The 14,579-nt window shown below is 41.2% G+C and overlaps 1 protein-coding gene across 50 annotated transcripts in view; it reads right to left on the reverse strand.

Annotated features, from left to right (window-relative positions):
* The window catches only part of NEB (nebulin), a 207,467-nt gene that overhangs the window by 63,040 nt on the left and 129,848 nt on the right, over positions 1 to 14,579 (reverse strand). For all 50 annotated transcript variants that reach the window (XM_072757801.1, XM_072757772.1, XM_072757798.1 and 47 more), the window contains 18 exons: positions 14,023 to 14,127; positions 13,380 to 13,478; positions 13,083 to 13,184; positions 12,829 to 12,936; positions 12,105 to 12,416; positions 10,682 to 10,786; positions 10,476 to 10,580; positions 9,972 to 10,079; positions 9,053 to 9,160; positions 8,844 to 8,957; positions 8,208 to 8,405; positions 7,710 to 7,814; positions 6,921 to 7,025; positions 6,720 to 6,824; positions 3,158 to 3,265; positions 958 to 1,071; positions 429 to 626; positions 17 to 121 (listed from right to left, as the gene is read on the reverse strand). In XM_072757801.1, the coding sequence (XP_072613902.1) occupies positions 17 to 121; positions 429 to 626; positions 958 to 1,071; positions 3,158 to 3,265; positions 6,720 to 6,824; positions 6,921 to 7,025; positions 7,710 to 7,814; positions 8,208 to 8,405; positions 8,844 to 8,957; positions 9,053 to 9,160; positions 9,972 to 10,079; positions 10,476 to 10,580; positions 10,682 to 10,786; positions 12,105 to 12,416; positions 12,829 to 12,936; positions 13,083 to 13,184; positions 13,380 to 13,478; positions 14,023 to 14,127 (2,304 nt within the window). The remainder of the gene's footprint in view (positions 1 to 16; positions 122 to 428; positions 627 to 957; positions 1,072 to 3,157; positions 3,266 to 6,719; positions 6,825 to 6,920; positions 7,026 to 7,709; positions 7,815 to 8,207; positions 8,406 to 8,843; positions 8,958 to 9,052; positions 9,161 to 9,971; positions 10,080 to 10,475; positions 10,581 to 10,681; positions 10,787 to 12,104; positions 12,417 to 12,828; positions 12,937 to 13,082; positions 13,185 to 13,379; positions 13,479 to 14,022; positions 14,128 to 14,579) is intronic.

Consider the following 14,579-nt stretch of genomic DNA (forward strand, 5'->3'; position numbering starts at 1 on the left):
GATAGGGCAAACTCACATCGTTACGTAGATCATAAGCATGCTTGGCGTGAAGAATTTCAGGAGTGTCCCAGACGTAGCATCCAATGCCCTTTAGCCAGGTGAGGTCATCCTTGTATACAATCTAAAGGATTGCGGTGGATAGAGGGAATCAGAGAAAAGAAACTGACTGTAACTCAAACACCAAAAACACGGACACCCTGTGGGCCGGGGATGACTTTATGGAATGAAATTCAAAAGGTGTTATGCAATGAGGCTGAGGGTGCCCTGAAAACACTGGCACACAGGGCCCTGCTTCCAGGGACAGACCCACAGGTACAGAGGACAGCAATGCTGGAAGAAGGCCAGGGTACAGACGCAGGTGGGTCTGCTTCCCCTCAGGATGGGCATGTGGAGCCAGCGAGGGGGACCTTCACAAGCAGTGGGCTTACGTCGCTGATCTGATCTGTGACTTTCCTGACGTGGCTGTTGACTTGCAAGTCAGGGTGGCAAATCCACTCATGGAGGTGTAGGCGGTAATCAATCTCACTGACTTTCTTCTGAGAATCCTTAGCAGTAACCATCTCTACCATGTCAGGCACGATGTGGATTTTCATCTTGTTCTTTTCATAAACTGATCTGTATAGGCGCTGTGAAGATAAAATAGTATGCCAATTATTCAGGGAATTGTGCAAGGTATCGAGGCAATCTGGTTCTCAAACCCTTGTTATACACCAGAGAAGTCGAGGTAAACAATGTATGGCAATCAGGTGGGATCTGGAATTTTCTGACACTGTCTACAGATTCATAGTAACACCTCGCTTCTTCATATACTCACAGTCAGCGCCATATGCATTGACAGAAAATGTTTTTAAATATTTTATTTAAATTCAATTTGTCAGCGTGGAAAATGTTCTGATTTGCGATAGACAGCTATACTACTTGGCTTTGCTGTGAAGTAAGGCCTCTGAGATTACTTACATCAATGTTAAACTTGCCGACTCTGAGGCACCGTGCTGTATTTGGATCATCCTCAACGCTTTTTGGTAAAGTATAAAGAGCTTTGAACTTTTCATATTCTTCTCGATATTTGATCTACAGAGAAAAAGTACAAAGGAAGAAAAAGTTTTGGAGAGTAATGGATCTATATTGGTAAAGAGTACAAGACTAAATAGGACGGGCCCAGCTCGTCCAGCCAACTTGGGGTCACCTCTTGTGAGCCTGTTTCCTCATCTGTGCAGAGGTGGAGGTGTAGCATGAGTACCTGCCACGGGGTTAGTCTGAGGATGAAACTATATCTGATACTACTTTTTAAATTGTGGAGAGCCATAAAATTTAATTACTGTTTTAAAAATGTCCATACCCATACTAGTACTTCTGCTACTACACCAAACTCATTTTACAGTTTACATAATTTTTAAATAATCTCTTTCATGATAATGACTTTACTTATCTTAACCACGAATTAAAGGTGAAAAATGTGCTTAGGAATTTGTTTTTAGTAACTGATTACTTTGATGCTTAAGAGACACAGTGCTTGAATTTCAGTTTTTACAAGGTTTTCCAAAAATACACTGTAACCAATTTCTATGGGAATACCAGTTTATGGTTCTTAAATCCTACTGCCAATGAATTAATGCTCCATGATTTCACGAACTAGGAGTTAAGGCCTTTGCGGAGACTAAGATCCAAGCTCCTAGCACATGATAAGATAACAATTCTCTCATTACTCAGAGGCCCACATCTTAGTTAAAAAAAAAAAAAAAAAAAAAAAAAAGGAAAAAGAAGAAGAATATGGGAATATTTGTGCCAGAATTGCAGTGAAGTCCTTTATTGACTGGAAACCAACCAAAATTCCCAGCAGAATTTTCGAGATTAGTTCACATGCTCCTTACCTCTAAACCATTCCTTGGTTATAGAGAAGACAGTACTCAAAGGCACATTTTTAAAGAACTACTGTTGAAATTTTTCTTTTAAAGGATTTCTCTGTATCCCATCTTTTGTTCCAAAAACAAGTTGCTGAAAATCCTGCATCTATAACTTTTTTCGTGACTAAAGGAGAAAACCTCTGTTTAGCTTTCTAAATTCTAGTTACAAAACTCTTCTTCCCAAATGAAGTTTGCTCCTTTGGGATAGTGTGTTTGCAGCCCTCCAAACAGACATGGTTCTGGGTAAAGTCATATACATTGGTTTTTCCTCCAGGTAAATATTAAATTAATTCCACATACTGTCTAACAAAGTCTTTTGCTAAACACATATCTCTAGGCCAGAAGGCACTGAAATCAATTTATTGGACCAGTAGCATTTAAACGAATGGAACAGAATTGAAATGATCAGAGTGTATTGCCTTTAGTTTGGCAGTACATAGTCTTCTGTAAAACATTTATGTCAGAAGGAACTCACATAAACTTCAGGTGTGTGTGTGTATGTGGACTTGAAACACAAAACTCTCACTGGTAAAAAAAAAAAAAAAAAAGGTTTGAGAAATACTGATCTAAAATGCTATGTAAAAGGTTCACAATTAAGAGGTAAAAGTCCCTAAAGGAGGTTATTTTCTGAAAGAGAACTAGCTTCTTAGGACTGCAATGAAGGTTATAGGTCATTTTACAATAAAAGGTTTTATTATGCTTTATGCTGAGTGAAGTAAGTCAATCGGAGAAGGACAAACATTATATGGTCTCATTCATTTGGGGAATATAAATAACAGTGAAAGGGAAGAGAAGGGAAGGGAGAAGAAATGGGTGGGAAATATCAGAAAGGGAGACAGAACATGAAGACTCCTAACTCTGGGAAACGAACTAGGGGTGGTGAAAGGGGAGGAGGGCAGGGGGTGGGGGTGACTGGGTGATGGGCACTGAGGGGGGCACTTGACGGGATGAGCACTGGGTGTTATTCTGTATGTTGGCAAATTGAACACCAATAAAAAATAAATTTATTATTAAAAAAATTAAAATAAAAACATTAAAAAAAAGGCTTTACTTAAGAACATTTTGGGCATAAAGGGTTGAAGTTCATAAACCTTACTATGATATGTAAATAGCTCATTGTAATTTCAGATTTTCTTTTACAATATACATAAACATATTATAAAACACATGAGTCAGCTAGAAAAATTCCAGGAGTGGAGAACTGGGGAAGGCAGGGGGTGGGTGAGAGGTCATCACACTTGTACTTGACTTACATGGCTAGCCAGATGCTTCTGGTTCTTGGCATGCGTCAGGGACATGGTACTGGTAGGCAGGATGTAGCTGGTGGCCTTCACTCTATCCCAAGCCTCCTTGTACAGGTTCTACAGGGGTTAAAAACCATCTTGTGAGTATAGAGAAATGCATTCTGGTTGGATTGCAGGGGATTTTTCCTGTATCTTTTTTTCAGACACAGCTTAACCACCCCTGATCTTCATACTCGGTAGGACCCATGTCCCCCTCGGTGAATAATGGGTTTAATGTTGTGACCATAATTTTATGGTCCATTATTCTGTTCTCTGCCATGGTACTTATTCTAGTTTGGCAGTTATCATGGAGCGATAAAGAGCTTTTCTGTATCTTGACGACAGTGGTGAATGTGTATGACTGTGCATTTGTAAAGTTATAGTATTGTAGGCCACAAAGAGTGAAATTTTACTGTATGGAAATTAAAACAAAGTTTTTGATGCTGTGTTCATTTCCTGTAGGTCTAGGAATTCTTGAAGGGTGAAAACCACTTAAAATCTATTTATCCTAAAAAAAAAAAAAAAAAAAAAAAAATCTATTTATCCTTTCTTACTTTTTGGAGCTAGTGGGAACGCAAGAATTGCTTCTATTCCTAGGTATTTATTTACTCAAGAAAATGAAAACTTACATATGCAACATATGCACAAAAACCTATACTCAAATGTATACAGCAGCTTTATTCATAATTGTCAAAAACTAGAAACAGCTCAGGTATCCCTCGACTGTGAATGAATAAGTTGTGGTATATTCATACAACGGAATATCACTCTGTAATAAATACAATAAACTACTGGTTTTTACAGCAACGTGTAGAGTACATATGTGGATTTTTACTAAGACAAAGAAACAGACCTGATGGCTGCAGACTTCATAATCCCATTTACATGACATTCTAGAAAAGGTTTTTAAAAGTTTGTTTCTTTAAAAATAGGTGCATAAAATGCTTCTGTGGATCTCAAGGAAGGAAAAGGAAGCAAGAGGGTAATTTTGAGGTGATAGATTTTCTGTGTCTTCACTGGGGTGAATACATGACTTTGCGTTTGTTAAAAGCCATAGTCCAGAGGCGCCTGGGTGGCTCAGTGGGTCAAGCATCTGCCTTCAGCTCAGGTCACGATGAGCCTGGAGAACCCTGCTCAGAGGGAAGTCTGCTTCTCCCTCTTCCTCTGCCCCTCTTCCTGCTCATCCTCTCTCTCTCAAATCAATAAAATCTTGTTTTAAAAAAAAATCCTGTAGTGCTATATACTACAAAGAGTGATTTACTGTGTGTAAATTAAAACAGAATCAAGCGGAATGGGGAAGGGGATGCCAATGGAATACAAATCATAACAAATAAACCTAATTGTGTTATAAATGCATGACAAGACTATGCTGAAGGGAGTTAGAAAACAATTTATTTTACTTTTGAAAATGGTATTTTGACTCATTAAGCTATAGACAAAAATAACCAAATAAGATACTGTAGTACATTTGTTTCTCACAGGAATATGGGTTAGCAATCCTAAAAACTATGTGCCTATAAAAGTTCAATAGGAGCGCCTGGAGGGTTCAGGGGTGAGTGTCTGGCTTCAGCCCAGGGCATGACCCCAGGGTCCTGGGATCGAGTCCCACATCGGGCTCCCTGCAGGGAGCCTGCTTCTCCCTCTGCCTGTGTCTCTGCCTCTCTGTGTCTCATGAATAAATACATCTTTAAAAAAAAGTTGAACGAATAAGCAAACATATCATAGGTAATGAGGGCCAGGCTTTCTAGAAAAAAAAAAAAGCCACAAGTTGGAAAAATAAGATAGTCTAAAGTCTGTGGTGTTGAATGATATAGGAAGCATCAATAGGAACTCATGGTTTAAGGAATAGATATAATTAGACAATGGAAATAAATACTGATATGTATGCATACAGAGGTTAGTATCCATAATATATTTCTAAGCTCTGTCCATATAATGGTCCCAGCAGTAGTGAGCATGCCTAGTGCTTAGATTTTTGCCTTTTAAATGCCAATCCTTAATACATAGACCAGGGCTCCTTGGAGAGAGGGGGGTCTGGAACAGGGAAAATACAAGATGAATATCTTGTGGTGCCAGAATGTAAGGAAGTGCTCAAAAACAATGACAGAGTATGTTAAGGTCTTATAGGAGCCACCCTGAAAGGTGCCCAATGGGCAAAGGTGAAATGATTTGAGCAACAAAATAAATAACCGTATCAGACTACATCACATAGAAGAAATTAAATATCCATGAGTTCATACTGACACAAGTAAAAAAAAAAAAAAAAAACACCAAATGGTAGGAAGGGTTGTTTCTTACCGAAGAATTCGAGGGATAAAAAATAAAAAAACAAAACAGAAAATCACCAACAGGCATATTCTACAGTAAAAGTTGTTTCAGGCAAGACCCATTAATGATGGTAAAATACATGAGGGAACATTTGAAGAGAAACAGGCTATCTGCAAAGTCCCAAAGTATCTCCCTCCAGGATATGTATTAATAACAAAGGGAAAAATTATGACATTACAGTGGAGAAGCTCAGCAGACAGCCACCTAACCAAGTCACCACGTTCAACATCACCAGCTACCGGCATCACGTCCTACCCGCCATGATGCCGGAGAGAAGTTTTTGTGTTACGCTCACCAAAAATGGACTGTCTTCATCTAATCATAAGACATCATATAAAACCAAATTGAGGGACATTCTACAAAATAACTGGAAAGTATCCCTCAAAAGTGTTACAATCAGAAAAAGTCAAGGAAAAATTGAGAAATGATCAGATTGAAGAAAGCTAATGAGTCATATCAATTAAATGCAAAATGGGACGATGGGCTGGCGCCTGACACAGAAAAGCACATTAGTGGAAAAACTCTGGTGAAATCTGGATGAAGTCTATAACACTGCGACAACGTTAATTTAGTTTCCATGGTTGTATTACAGAGAAAACTACACTGGAATTCTCTGGACTATTTTTGCAACTTCTCTGGAAATCTAAAAGAATTTCAAAATGAAGTTTTAAAAAGTCTGTTGAGAACTAGGGGTGGTGGAAGGGGAGGAGCGCGGGGGGTGGGGGTGAATGGGTGACGGGCACTGAGGGGGGCACTTGACGGGATGAGCACTGGGTGCTATTCTGTATGTTGGCAAATTGAACACCAATAAAAAATATAAAAAATAAATTTATTATTTAAAAAAAAAAGAAAAGAAAAAGTTTGTTGAATTAACCAATTCAGAGACCAAAAAAAAAAAAAAAAAAAAGAAAGAGTGTCTTTGTAGGCTGTAAGCCCCTTGCCTGTGGAGAAGCCAGGGAAGGACAAGTTCAGGGTGAGGGTAGCGTAGCTTCGACCGTACCCGCCTGCAATAAGGAAGGAGCTCCCAAATCTGTGCCAATGCATGGCATGGTGTGATACTCCACTTGGGGCTCATTTAATGGTCACTAGGTCTACTGATGAGATAAAGTAGGAATCTGGAGGTGCCTGAAAAAACCTGGGGGATAAGGTCCCTATCCCAACTATTCCGTTATTGTCTCCAGGGAAGATGAGAAAAATAACTCACACTGCTGTAAAGATTCTTCAGGTTCTTGGTTCTGTCATAATCCACTGTTTCTAGGACTGTTGTATATTTGTCCTTAATCTGATGATAGTTTTCTTTATATTTCACCTACACACAAAAAAGATGGGTTATTCTTTTCTGCTGTTCAAAAATACAGAAGGACAGGAATGGCTTGTCCCGGGAGAGAAGTCTGAGAAGACGCACCTCACTGGCATTAATGCCACTTTGAAGAGCAGTCACGTAAAGTGGTGTATCTGTGACCAGGTTATAATTCTGCAGATTTTCTTTACCTGCTGCCGTGTACAGTATCTGTAAAGAAAAAGCAGGCACCAGAAATGGTAAAATACACGTCTGCCATCAGAATCAGTGGTTTGTGCCAACTTAGATGAGCCTTTATTTCATTCTGGGTTTCTGCTTTAATAGTAACAGAGACGCCATCGTTCTGTGTTCCTGCTGACTTTGTATGGTCATCAAAACCTGGCTCTTTGCCAGATCCTCTTTGTCATTTTGTTGACTTTTCCATGCATGCACCCCCATCCCTGAGTGCCTCAACCATCTGTTACCCCACTCTAGGAGAGCTAAACCATAACCTGGGGACATTTTCCAAACATCTACTTTTTTTTTTTTTTTTTACTTCAGAACTTACCTCCGTAAGGTCAAAGCATGCATTTGCATTCTACTCTCTGCAAGTTAACCTAAGCAACTTCTGTGTAGATGCTTGAGGGTGGTTCACTCTGAAACACCTCACAGGAAATGTTCTGTACAAACATCAAACGCTTAAACCCCAGGAGAGACCAAAACCGAGAAGGTCCCACACCAAAGCAGGTCATCAGGAGAGGCTGTATCGGGCAGGGGCCTCTGGTTTCTGCGGCTCACGTACTGTTAGAGCAGCTTTCTCTAACCCGGGCACAGGGCTGGCCTGGCTGTCACCCCACTGAAAGCACCACGATTCCACTGACCCACAGAGAGCCAGTCCTTCTGGGAAGATCTCACCTGACTCTGGAGATCATAGGATTTCTTGGCCTGGAGGATCTGAGGCGTATCCCAAACGTAGCATCCAATGCCTTTCAGCCAATTCAAGTCATCCTTATACACGTTCTGCCAGAAAGAAGGCATGATGAGAGGTGACAGGTACTAACTGAATTTATAATCGGGCATTTTGATAACTTCCCATCAGCCACTGGCTGTGCTGAGGGCTTAGCGGTCATAGGGTGGGCCCTGCACCAGCTGGAGGGCTTTTCCACCCTGACCTAAAGAAGCCTAGGAGGAGAGGAAGGGCTAAAGTTTTGTCCGGAGTAAAAAACAGGTTAAATATTTAACATAGGGGTCACATGGCTCAGAGGGGATTCTCACACCAAAAAGTGGTTATGCATGCCACTGTGCTTTAAAAAGCAGCAAAATTTATGAATACGGGGACAAATGGAGCATAGGGGGCCAAGGCACGGTTGAGTGAAGGTGTAACTAAGTCAAGCTGCAGAAAGGGCATCATACATCGCTCAGGATCTCCTGCGCGTTGCGGGCCCGAATAACGCTGGGTTCTTCCGGGAGAGACGTCCACTGGTGGAAGTAGTGCTGGTACTCCAGGTCACTGAGGATGTACTGGCAGTGTTTGGCCAGCACGTGATTCATCATATCGATGGGGATGTGCACATTTGCTTTGGTATCCTCGTAATCTCTTCTGTAGTTCAACTAAAGAAGCACATTTTTTTTTTTAAAGACAAAAAGAAGAAAAATTAAAATGTTAATTATTCAGATCCATCTCTCTCGGGGTCTTATCCCTCGTATAGATCAGTACCTTCAGGATAAACAAAGGTTAAAAGATACTTTTTAAATATATTCTTTGTTCCCAATTTCCCTTCCTTTCATAACACAGGGGTAAGTAGTCACCTTGTGTTTTCTCCTTTTTCCAAACAGGTACTTCACTGTGGGTTTGGAAGTGGAGGAGGGAAGGAAAGGGAGGAAAGCCCATCGTTACCAACGGTAACCGGCAGGGGTGGGATGAATCTCAGGGAAGGAATGACTCCTTCCTCACCACCCCATGGCTCTCTCAACCGAAGAACAGGTCACCAACAGGCCCTAACAGCACCCTCCAGGGTTCAAATCCTCATCACAGTGAGCTTTGCTTACCGCACTCCTCATCTTCTGGAAATCCAGGCAGTGGACCACACCAGGGAACTCACTGATTTCTTTTCCAGCTAGGTAGTGGCCCTTCTGCTTCTCATACGTCTCTTTGTATTTAAGCTGTGAAGTAGGTACAACGTTGAGAATCCCTGGGATTTTCAGACCAGCTCCCCGGAGAAGACTCTCGAACACACGGAGGAAAAACCACCACTGACCTCACTGTTCACGTAGTCGGCATGCTTAGCTCCCACGATGGGAATGTACCGCTCATCCAAGGTGTAGCCGTAGGCCTTGGTCCCTTCCCATGCCCCTTTGTACAGTATCTGGAACAAAGAAATATGTGTCAGCAAGTTTGTAGTCAACTTCCTTCAGGTATTGCTAAAAATAAAATGCTAAAACCAAGGTAAAATATTTATGTTTAAAGGCCAAGAGACCTTACTGCATCTACCTAAGAGTACGGGAGAATCTTCTGGCTTACTGCAGATTGAATCTACAGACATCAGGGTGTTTTAGGACATTTATAACAGAGTATAGCTGTATTTAAGTTCTGGTAAAAGTGGAAATACATTTTCACACAGGTAGAGAATCACCAAAGATTGCTTCCCATTGGGCATACACACAGACACACTACGCGCACACACATCATCCCTTAACTCGGCTGAATTAAATTAGTGTTCCATTTGTTGGCTGGAGATATTTACACATGACTTCCAGAGAGGGACTGGCCCTTCCTCTCTTTTCCCTGTTAGCAGGTGTTCAGTCCTCTGTGCACCTACAGCTGATATAGCACCTGCTACCTTATTATCTATTTGCCTGTCCATCCCCCTCATTGGCATGGACTCCTGATGGGCTTCTCTGAGCATTAGCCCCATAGCGCTTTCTACAGTGCCTGGCACATCTTTGGAGCTCAAAACAAAACAAAACAAACAAACAAAAAACAACAACAACAAAAAAAAAAACAGCCGAATAAATGCTACTTCTAATAAACAAGAGCAGTTATTTCTAATAAACAAGATTAAACACAATAAAAATGATAGCTCTTATAAGTTCAGTTGTTCACAAAATCAGCCAAGAAGATGAATTAAGAGCTTAAAATTAAGAATTGAGTTGTAAATCACATAAAATAAAACTTACAGTACTGTAGAGTTTTCCCATGTCTTTGGAGTGGGTGATATATGGTGTATCTGGAGAAAATGTATACTTGCCCTTCAATACTTTATTAAATGTTTCTTTATATTTTATCTAAGGAGAGAAAACAAGACAAAACCAATCCAAATCTTTGGTTAATATAAATGTATATTTAAAGTTTCATAGTTTCTACCCAGTAAGATAATAACCAGTCTACATTTAGAGATTTAAAATGAACGAACTGATTAGATTTCAGTTCATTTTACCTAATAGAATAAGTTGGACAAGAATATAGATGTATTTTTTTTTATAGATGTATTTTTGAAAGTGAGTACAGTACACCTCTTACTAGTGACTTTAAAGACATGCCCACCAGAGATGATCTTCTAGTTTCCCGCCCCACTGTCCATTTTCTTACAAGCAGTTACCTGCAGGTGAGCAAATGCAGTCAATGAGACACAATGAACTCCCCAGTCCATGCACACATCACTGTACACAAAGCAAACTTACGTCACTTTGATTGACTGAGTTAATCTTCGCCAAAACAATCTCTGGAGGATCCACCACACTTGTGAAGTTAGGATAGTTGTCAAGAGCAGCTTTCTTGTATTTTATCTGCAAGGAAACAGATGAAGACCGGTCTCCTTCCAGTGGGTACCTGCCCCCACATGGCAGGCAAGGCGGCCAGGCATTAGGTAAGAACAGGGTTTGTGTACCTGATTCACCATTTCCTGGTTCTTCGTAACCCTCACGTAGTCCACAGAGTCCAGGGGTATCCAGCCAATGCCACGGAGCCACTCCAGGTCAGCCTTGTAGACATTCTGAGAGCAGGAAGAGAGATACAACGCAGGCATAAATGACTCAGGCACAGGATTACAGACAGTAGGTCTGAAACAACTTTTTCAGGAGCTTTTTAAGGATTTCCCTCTAGTGACTGTCATCTCATTGATGCAATCATGATTTCACCTGTTCATCTGAGAGGTATTTCGTGAGCCTATTATTATGAGCAAAGTACTGTACTAGGTGCTTTGAGGGATAAGTCCTTTTATATTCCTTTATAAGTGGAGAGTGTAGAAGCAAGAACACTCAAGGGCTATGGGAGCTATAGGCAGGGAGCCATTGTTTTCAGCATTGAGCCTAAGGAAGGGTTTTACCCAGGAGGGTGTGATTTTAGATGAACTTATATTTAATTACTTAGAAATATGTGGGACCTTTAGACTAACTACATAAAGGAAGTGATACAACTAAATGCTCCTGTATGGTAGAGTAGGGGACACATCCCCCTGGCCAGGCCTAGCTCTCCCCTCCCCACTCCACACCAACCACAATGGAGCTGCTGATCTGGTTAAATGTCCATAACCATCATTCTGCTGCAGCAACAGGGAGGTGGCAAGTTCAAGCTCAACACCTGTGTGGCAGGCAGCCTGACTTCCTGTTTCCAACGTGGTAATGAGAAGACCAGGTGGGTTAGCACCAGGGTACGTCTGAGCATCAGGTCGATGCATGGAGCTTCTGTTCCTTATGAACTGCTGGCAGCAGCTAGAGGTCTGGGCTCAGGTCTCACTGCAAGGTGGCCTAGGTCATGTATTCTCTTCCCTACCCTCACCAAAGCTCTGTTGGAGCACATTCTGGGCCCTCAGATAATTTATCAGTATTTTGTTTTCCTTTTGCTTTGATTCTTTGCAAGCAAAAGTCGTTCATAAACGTCAGAAGGAAAAAGAGATGCTTGGCAAAGGGCTTTCCCAGGTCTTTGTCTATGCTAACTGCCACCTAGCATTGTTAAAATCCCAACTCACTCTCCATTCTCACCCCAAGCCACTTATTTTTTTTAAATCAGCTGATAATCTTCCAGGCCGATGTGAGATGTTGGTGATGTCAAAGATGATACAAAAACAAAAAAACCAATTTAAAAAATTGGCTTTGAAAGTTATTCAGAAATACGCAGTCAAAAAGGCAAAGCTCTCAGTCAATCATTGCTCCTGGTCTTTCTTTACATCAGATTCAGCCTCGATTCCCTTCTGGGAACAAATTCAATATTTATGGCTCAAAGTTTCAAAGCCTGGTGCTTCCAGAGTGCGGCTTATAACTCTCCGAGTACACCATACATTCCTAGGTCATTAAGAAACAAAAATCACTTACATCGCTCTGTAGGTCATAGGCCTTCCTTGCCTGGATAACGTCATTTTGGTCAGGATGACAGATCCATTGGTGCAGGTAATTACGGTAATCAATATCACTGACGAGGTCCTGCCCGTGCTTGGCGGCCAACACGGACACCATATCAGCGGGTATATTGATCTTGGCCTTTGTTTTATGGTAGTCCTCTTTGTACAGTCGGTCATTCTGAATCTGGCCTGCGTGCTCAAACCAAACCAGTTTAGGATCATCTCTCATTGTTGGAACACCAACATAATGACCTCTTTGTTTTACATGTTCAGCTTTGTATTTCAGCTGGTGGGAGGGAAAAAAAAATAGAGATTCCATCAGTTGTGACAAAGAAAAGGGGAGCTTGAAACATCAGCACACACAGCCCCTCAGCCTTTTATCACCTGCCCCCGAGAATAAAGAACAAAAAGTACTGACATAATAAATATGAAGAAATACCAATTTAAAAGTAAAAAAAAAATACATTTGTTTTCTAATTCTGCCTATGTTTTATTGGAAAGCTTAGAGATTTTAAGGAAGTGAGGGAATAGAAGAGAGTAAACACTCAAACCATAGCTTTTAAAGAAGCCAACAAAACAACACTCTCAAAGCCCACAGAGAGGGCCAGAAGGGAGCAGGGACTCCAACCATCCCCAGGCCTGGCCAGGCCTGCTAGCCCCAGGAGCCCCCAGCGTGCACTCGTAGAAGGATGAATTACCTCGCTCTGAACGTCACCAGAGTGATGGGCGTGAACAAATGGTACCGCGTCTGGAGGCAAAATGTAACCCGTAGCTTTTTGTTTCTCCCAGCCTTCCTTGTACAGATACTAAAAGACAGAGAGCCACAACAGAGCTTAACCTAAGGAGTCAGAAGGGTGCTAGTCATGTGCATACATCTCTCACCTTTATAGTATCGTCCTCGGTACCCCCTGCCACCCTCCAGGAATATCAGGCATCTGGCTGAAACCCATACCTGGTCCAGTATCCGGGCTGCCTCCTGGGCAGTGTGCAGCAAGGGGGTCTCGGTGAGGGTGTACTTTGATTTGGTATCATTCCAATCTTTCCGGTATTTAATCTGGAAAGGAGAGTCCAGAGGGTTAAGTAACTTGATATTAAGGAAACATAATGTTGTTCAGGCAAATGCTAGCATCATCTCATGATTACAGTCTGTGTCTCAGACAATGACTGCACGCTGAGCTAAAGTAGGTGGAAATCTTTGGAAATGACATTTCACGATCTGACAATTTTAGAATGACAGCCATGTACTTACATCATTTAGGATCTCACCACTTTGTTTTGCAGTCACATAATCAACTCTGTCATCCACGGGAGTAAAGTTCAGAGTTTCTATTTTCGTGCGATATTTTTTCTATTGGAAAGAAAACATCTTTCAGATGGTTTGTCCTGCCTGAGTGGACAAAGAGACACTAGATTTAAGGGTCTTTCTCTACTAGAAGCGTAGAGAGCCATATTTGAATGGCACCTTCTTGACAAATTTGACTTTTTAGCATTTTATTTTTTAACAACTGGGTTGGCCTCTCATATCTCCCATGGATTTTAAAGTAGCAGTTTGCTTAGTTACCAGAGTCATATATCATCTTATGCATCATGTTACTCAATACATTTTTTTCAATTGAACAAACTTCTCCCACATGTATTGCCATTGGTGACAAAAGAAGTTTTCAATTCATACAGTTCCAAGCAACAACTGAGTACACTGCATATTATACCGTGGTTGTGTTTCCCTGTGATTGGGACAGTACGGGATTGTTTTGGGAACAAGTATGTCTGACGTAAATGACAGCAATTGTGATTGTTAAAATGGAGGATGGGGAATGGCTGCATTTTGGCTGTACATTTTTGTTCAGTCTCCCAGGAAATGCACTGAATGGCAGGGTAAGATCTTGTGATACCTCACTGAAGATGTCCGCAGCATGTTTGGCATGGTTGACAGAAACAGAATCGTTCGGCATCCACCCGATTCCACGTAACCATTCCAAGTCCGCCTTGTAGACAGCCTGTGGAAACAAAGCTGAGTGATGTCAGCAACCCCGGTCACATGGTCCTATTTATTCTACCCCTTGGTGTGACGGACAGATATAACATAAGGATGACATACTCAAGCAGCCTGGCAGGTAACATAAATAAATTCATTAGGTCAGGTGATATGGAAAATTGGGGGACATATTTTCTGTTTAAAGGGGGTTAGCCTCAATTCAGCTCCAGCTATTGTGGCCAAAGGGTAATGCATGTCCAGAGCTTCATTCTCTGATTTTTCTAAAGAGCTAAGAAATCTTAGATTTGTACTCCAAATTTCCTGATTTAAAAGCATTGGCAACTTAATTCAAAGATTTTTTAAACACTCTATCAACTAAAAAATCTTCTCTGTGCCTATATCCTGTGCCCTATAAGACTGCCAAGGTCTGTCTTATGGTATCAACCTCTGTTGTTCCACTTAAATTCCACAAAT

Source organism: Vulpes vulpes, chromosome 5 (assembly GCF_048418805.1).
Source record: "Vulpes vulpes isolate BD-2025 chromosome 5, VulVul3, whole genome shotgun sequence".
NCBI classification, from domain to species: domain Eukaryota; kingdom Metazoa; phylum Chordata; class Mammalia; order Carnivora; family Canidae; genus Vulpes; species Vulpes vulpes.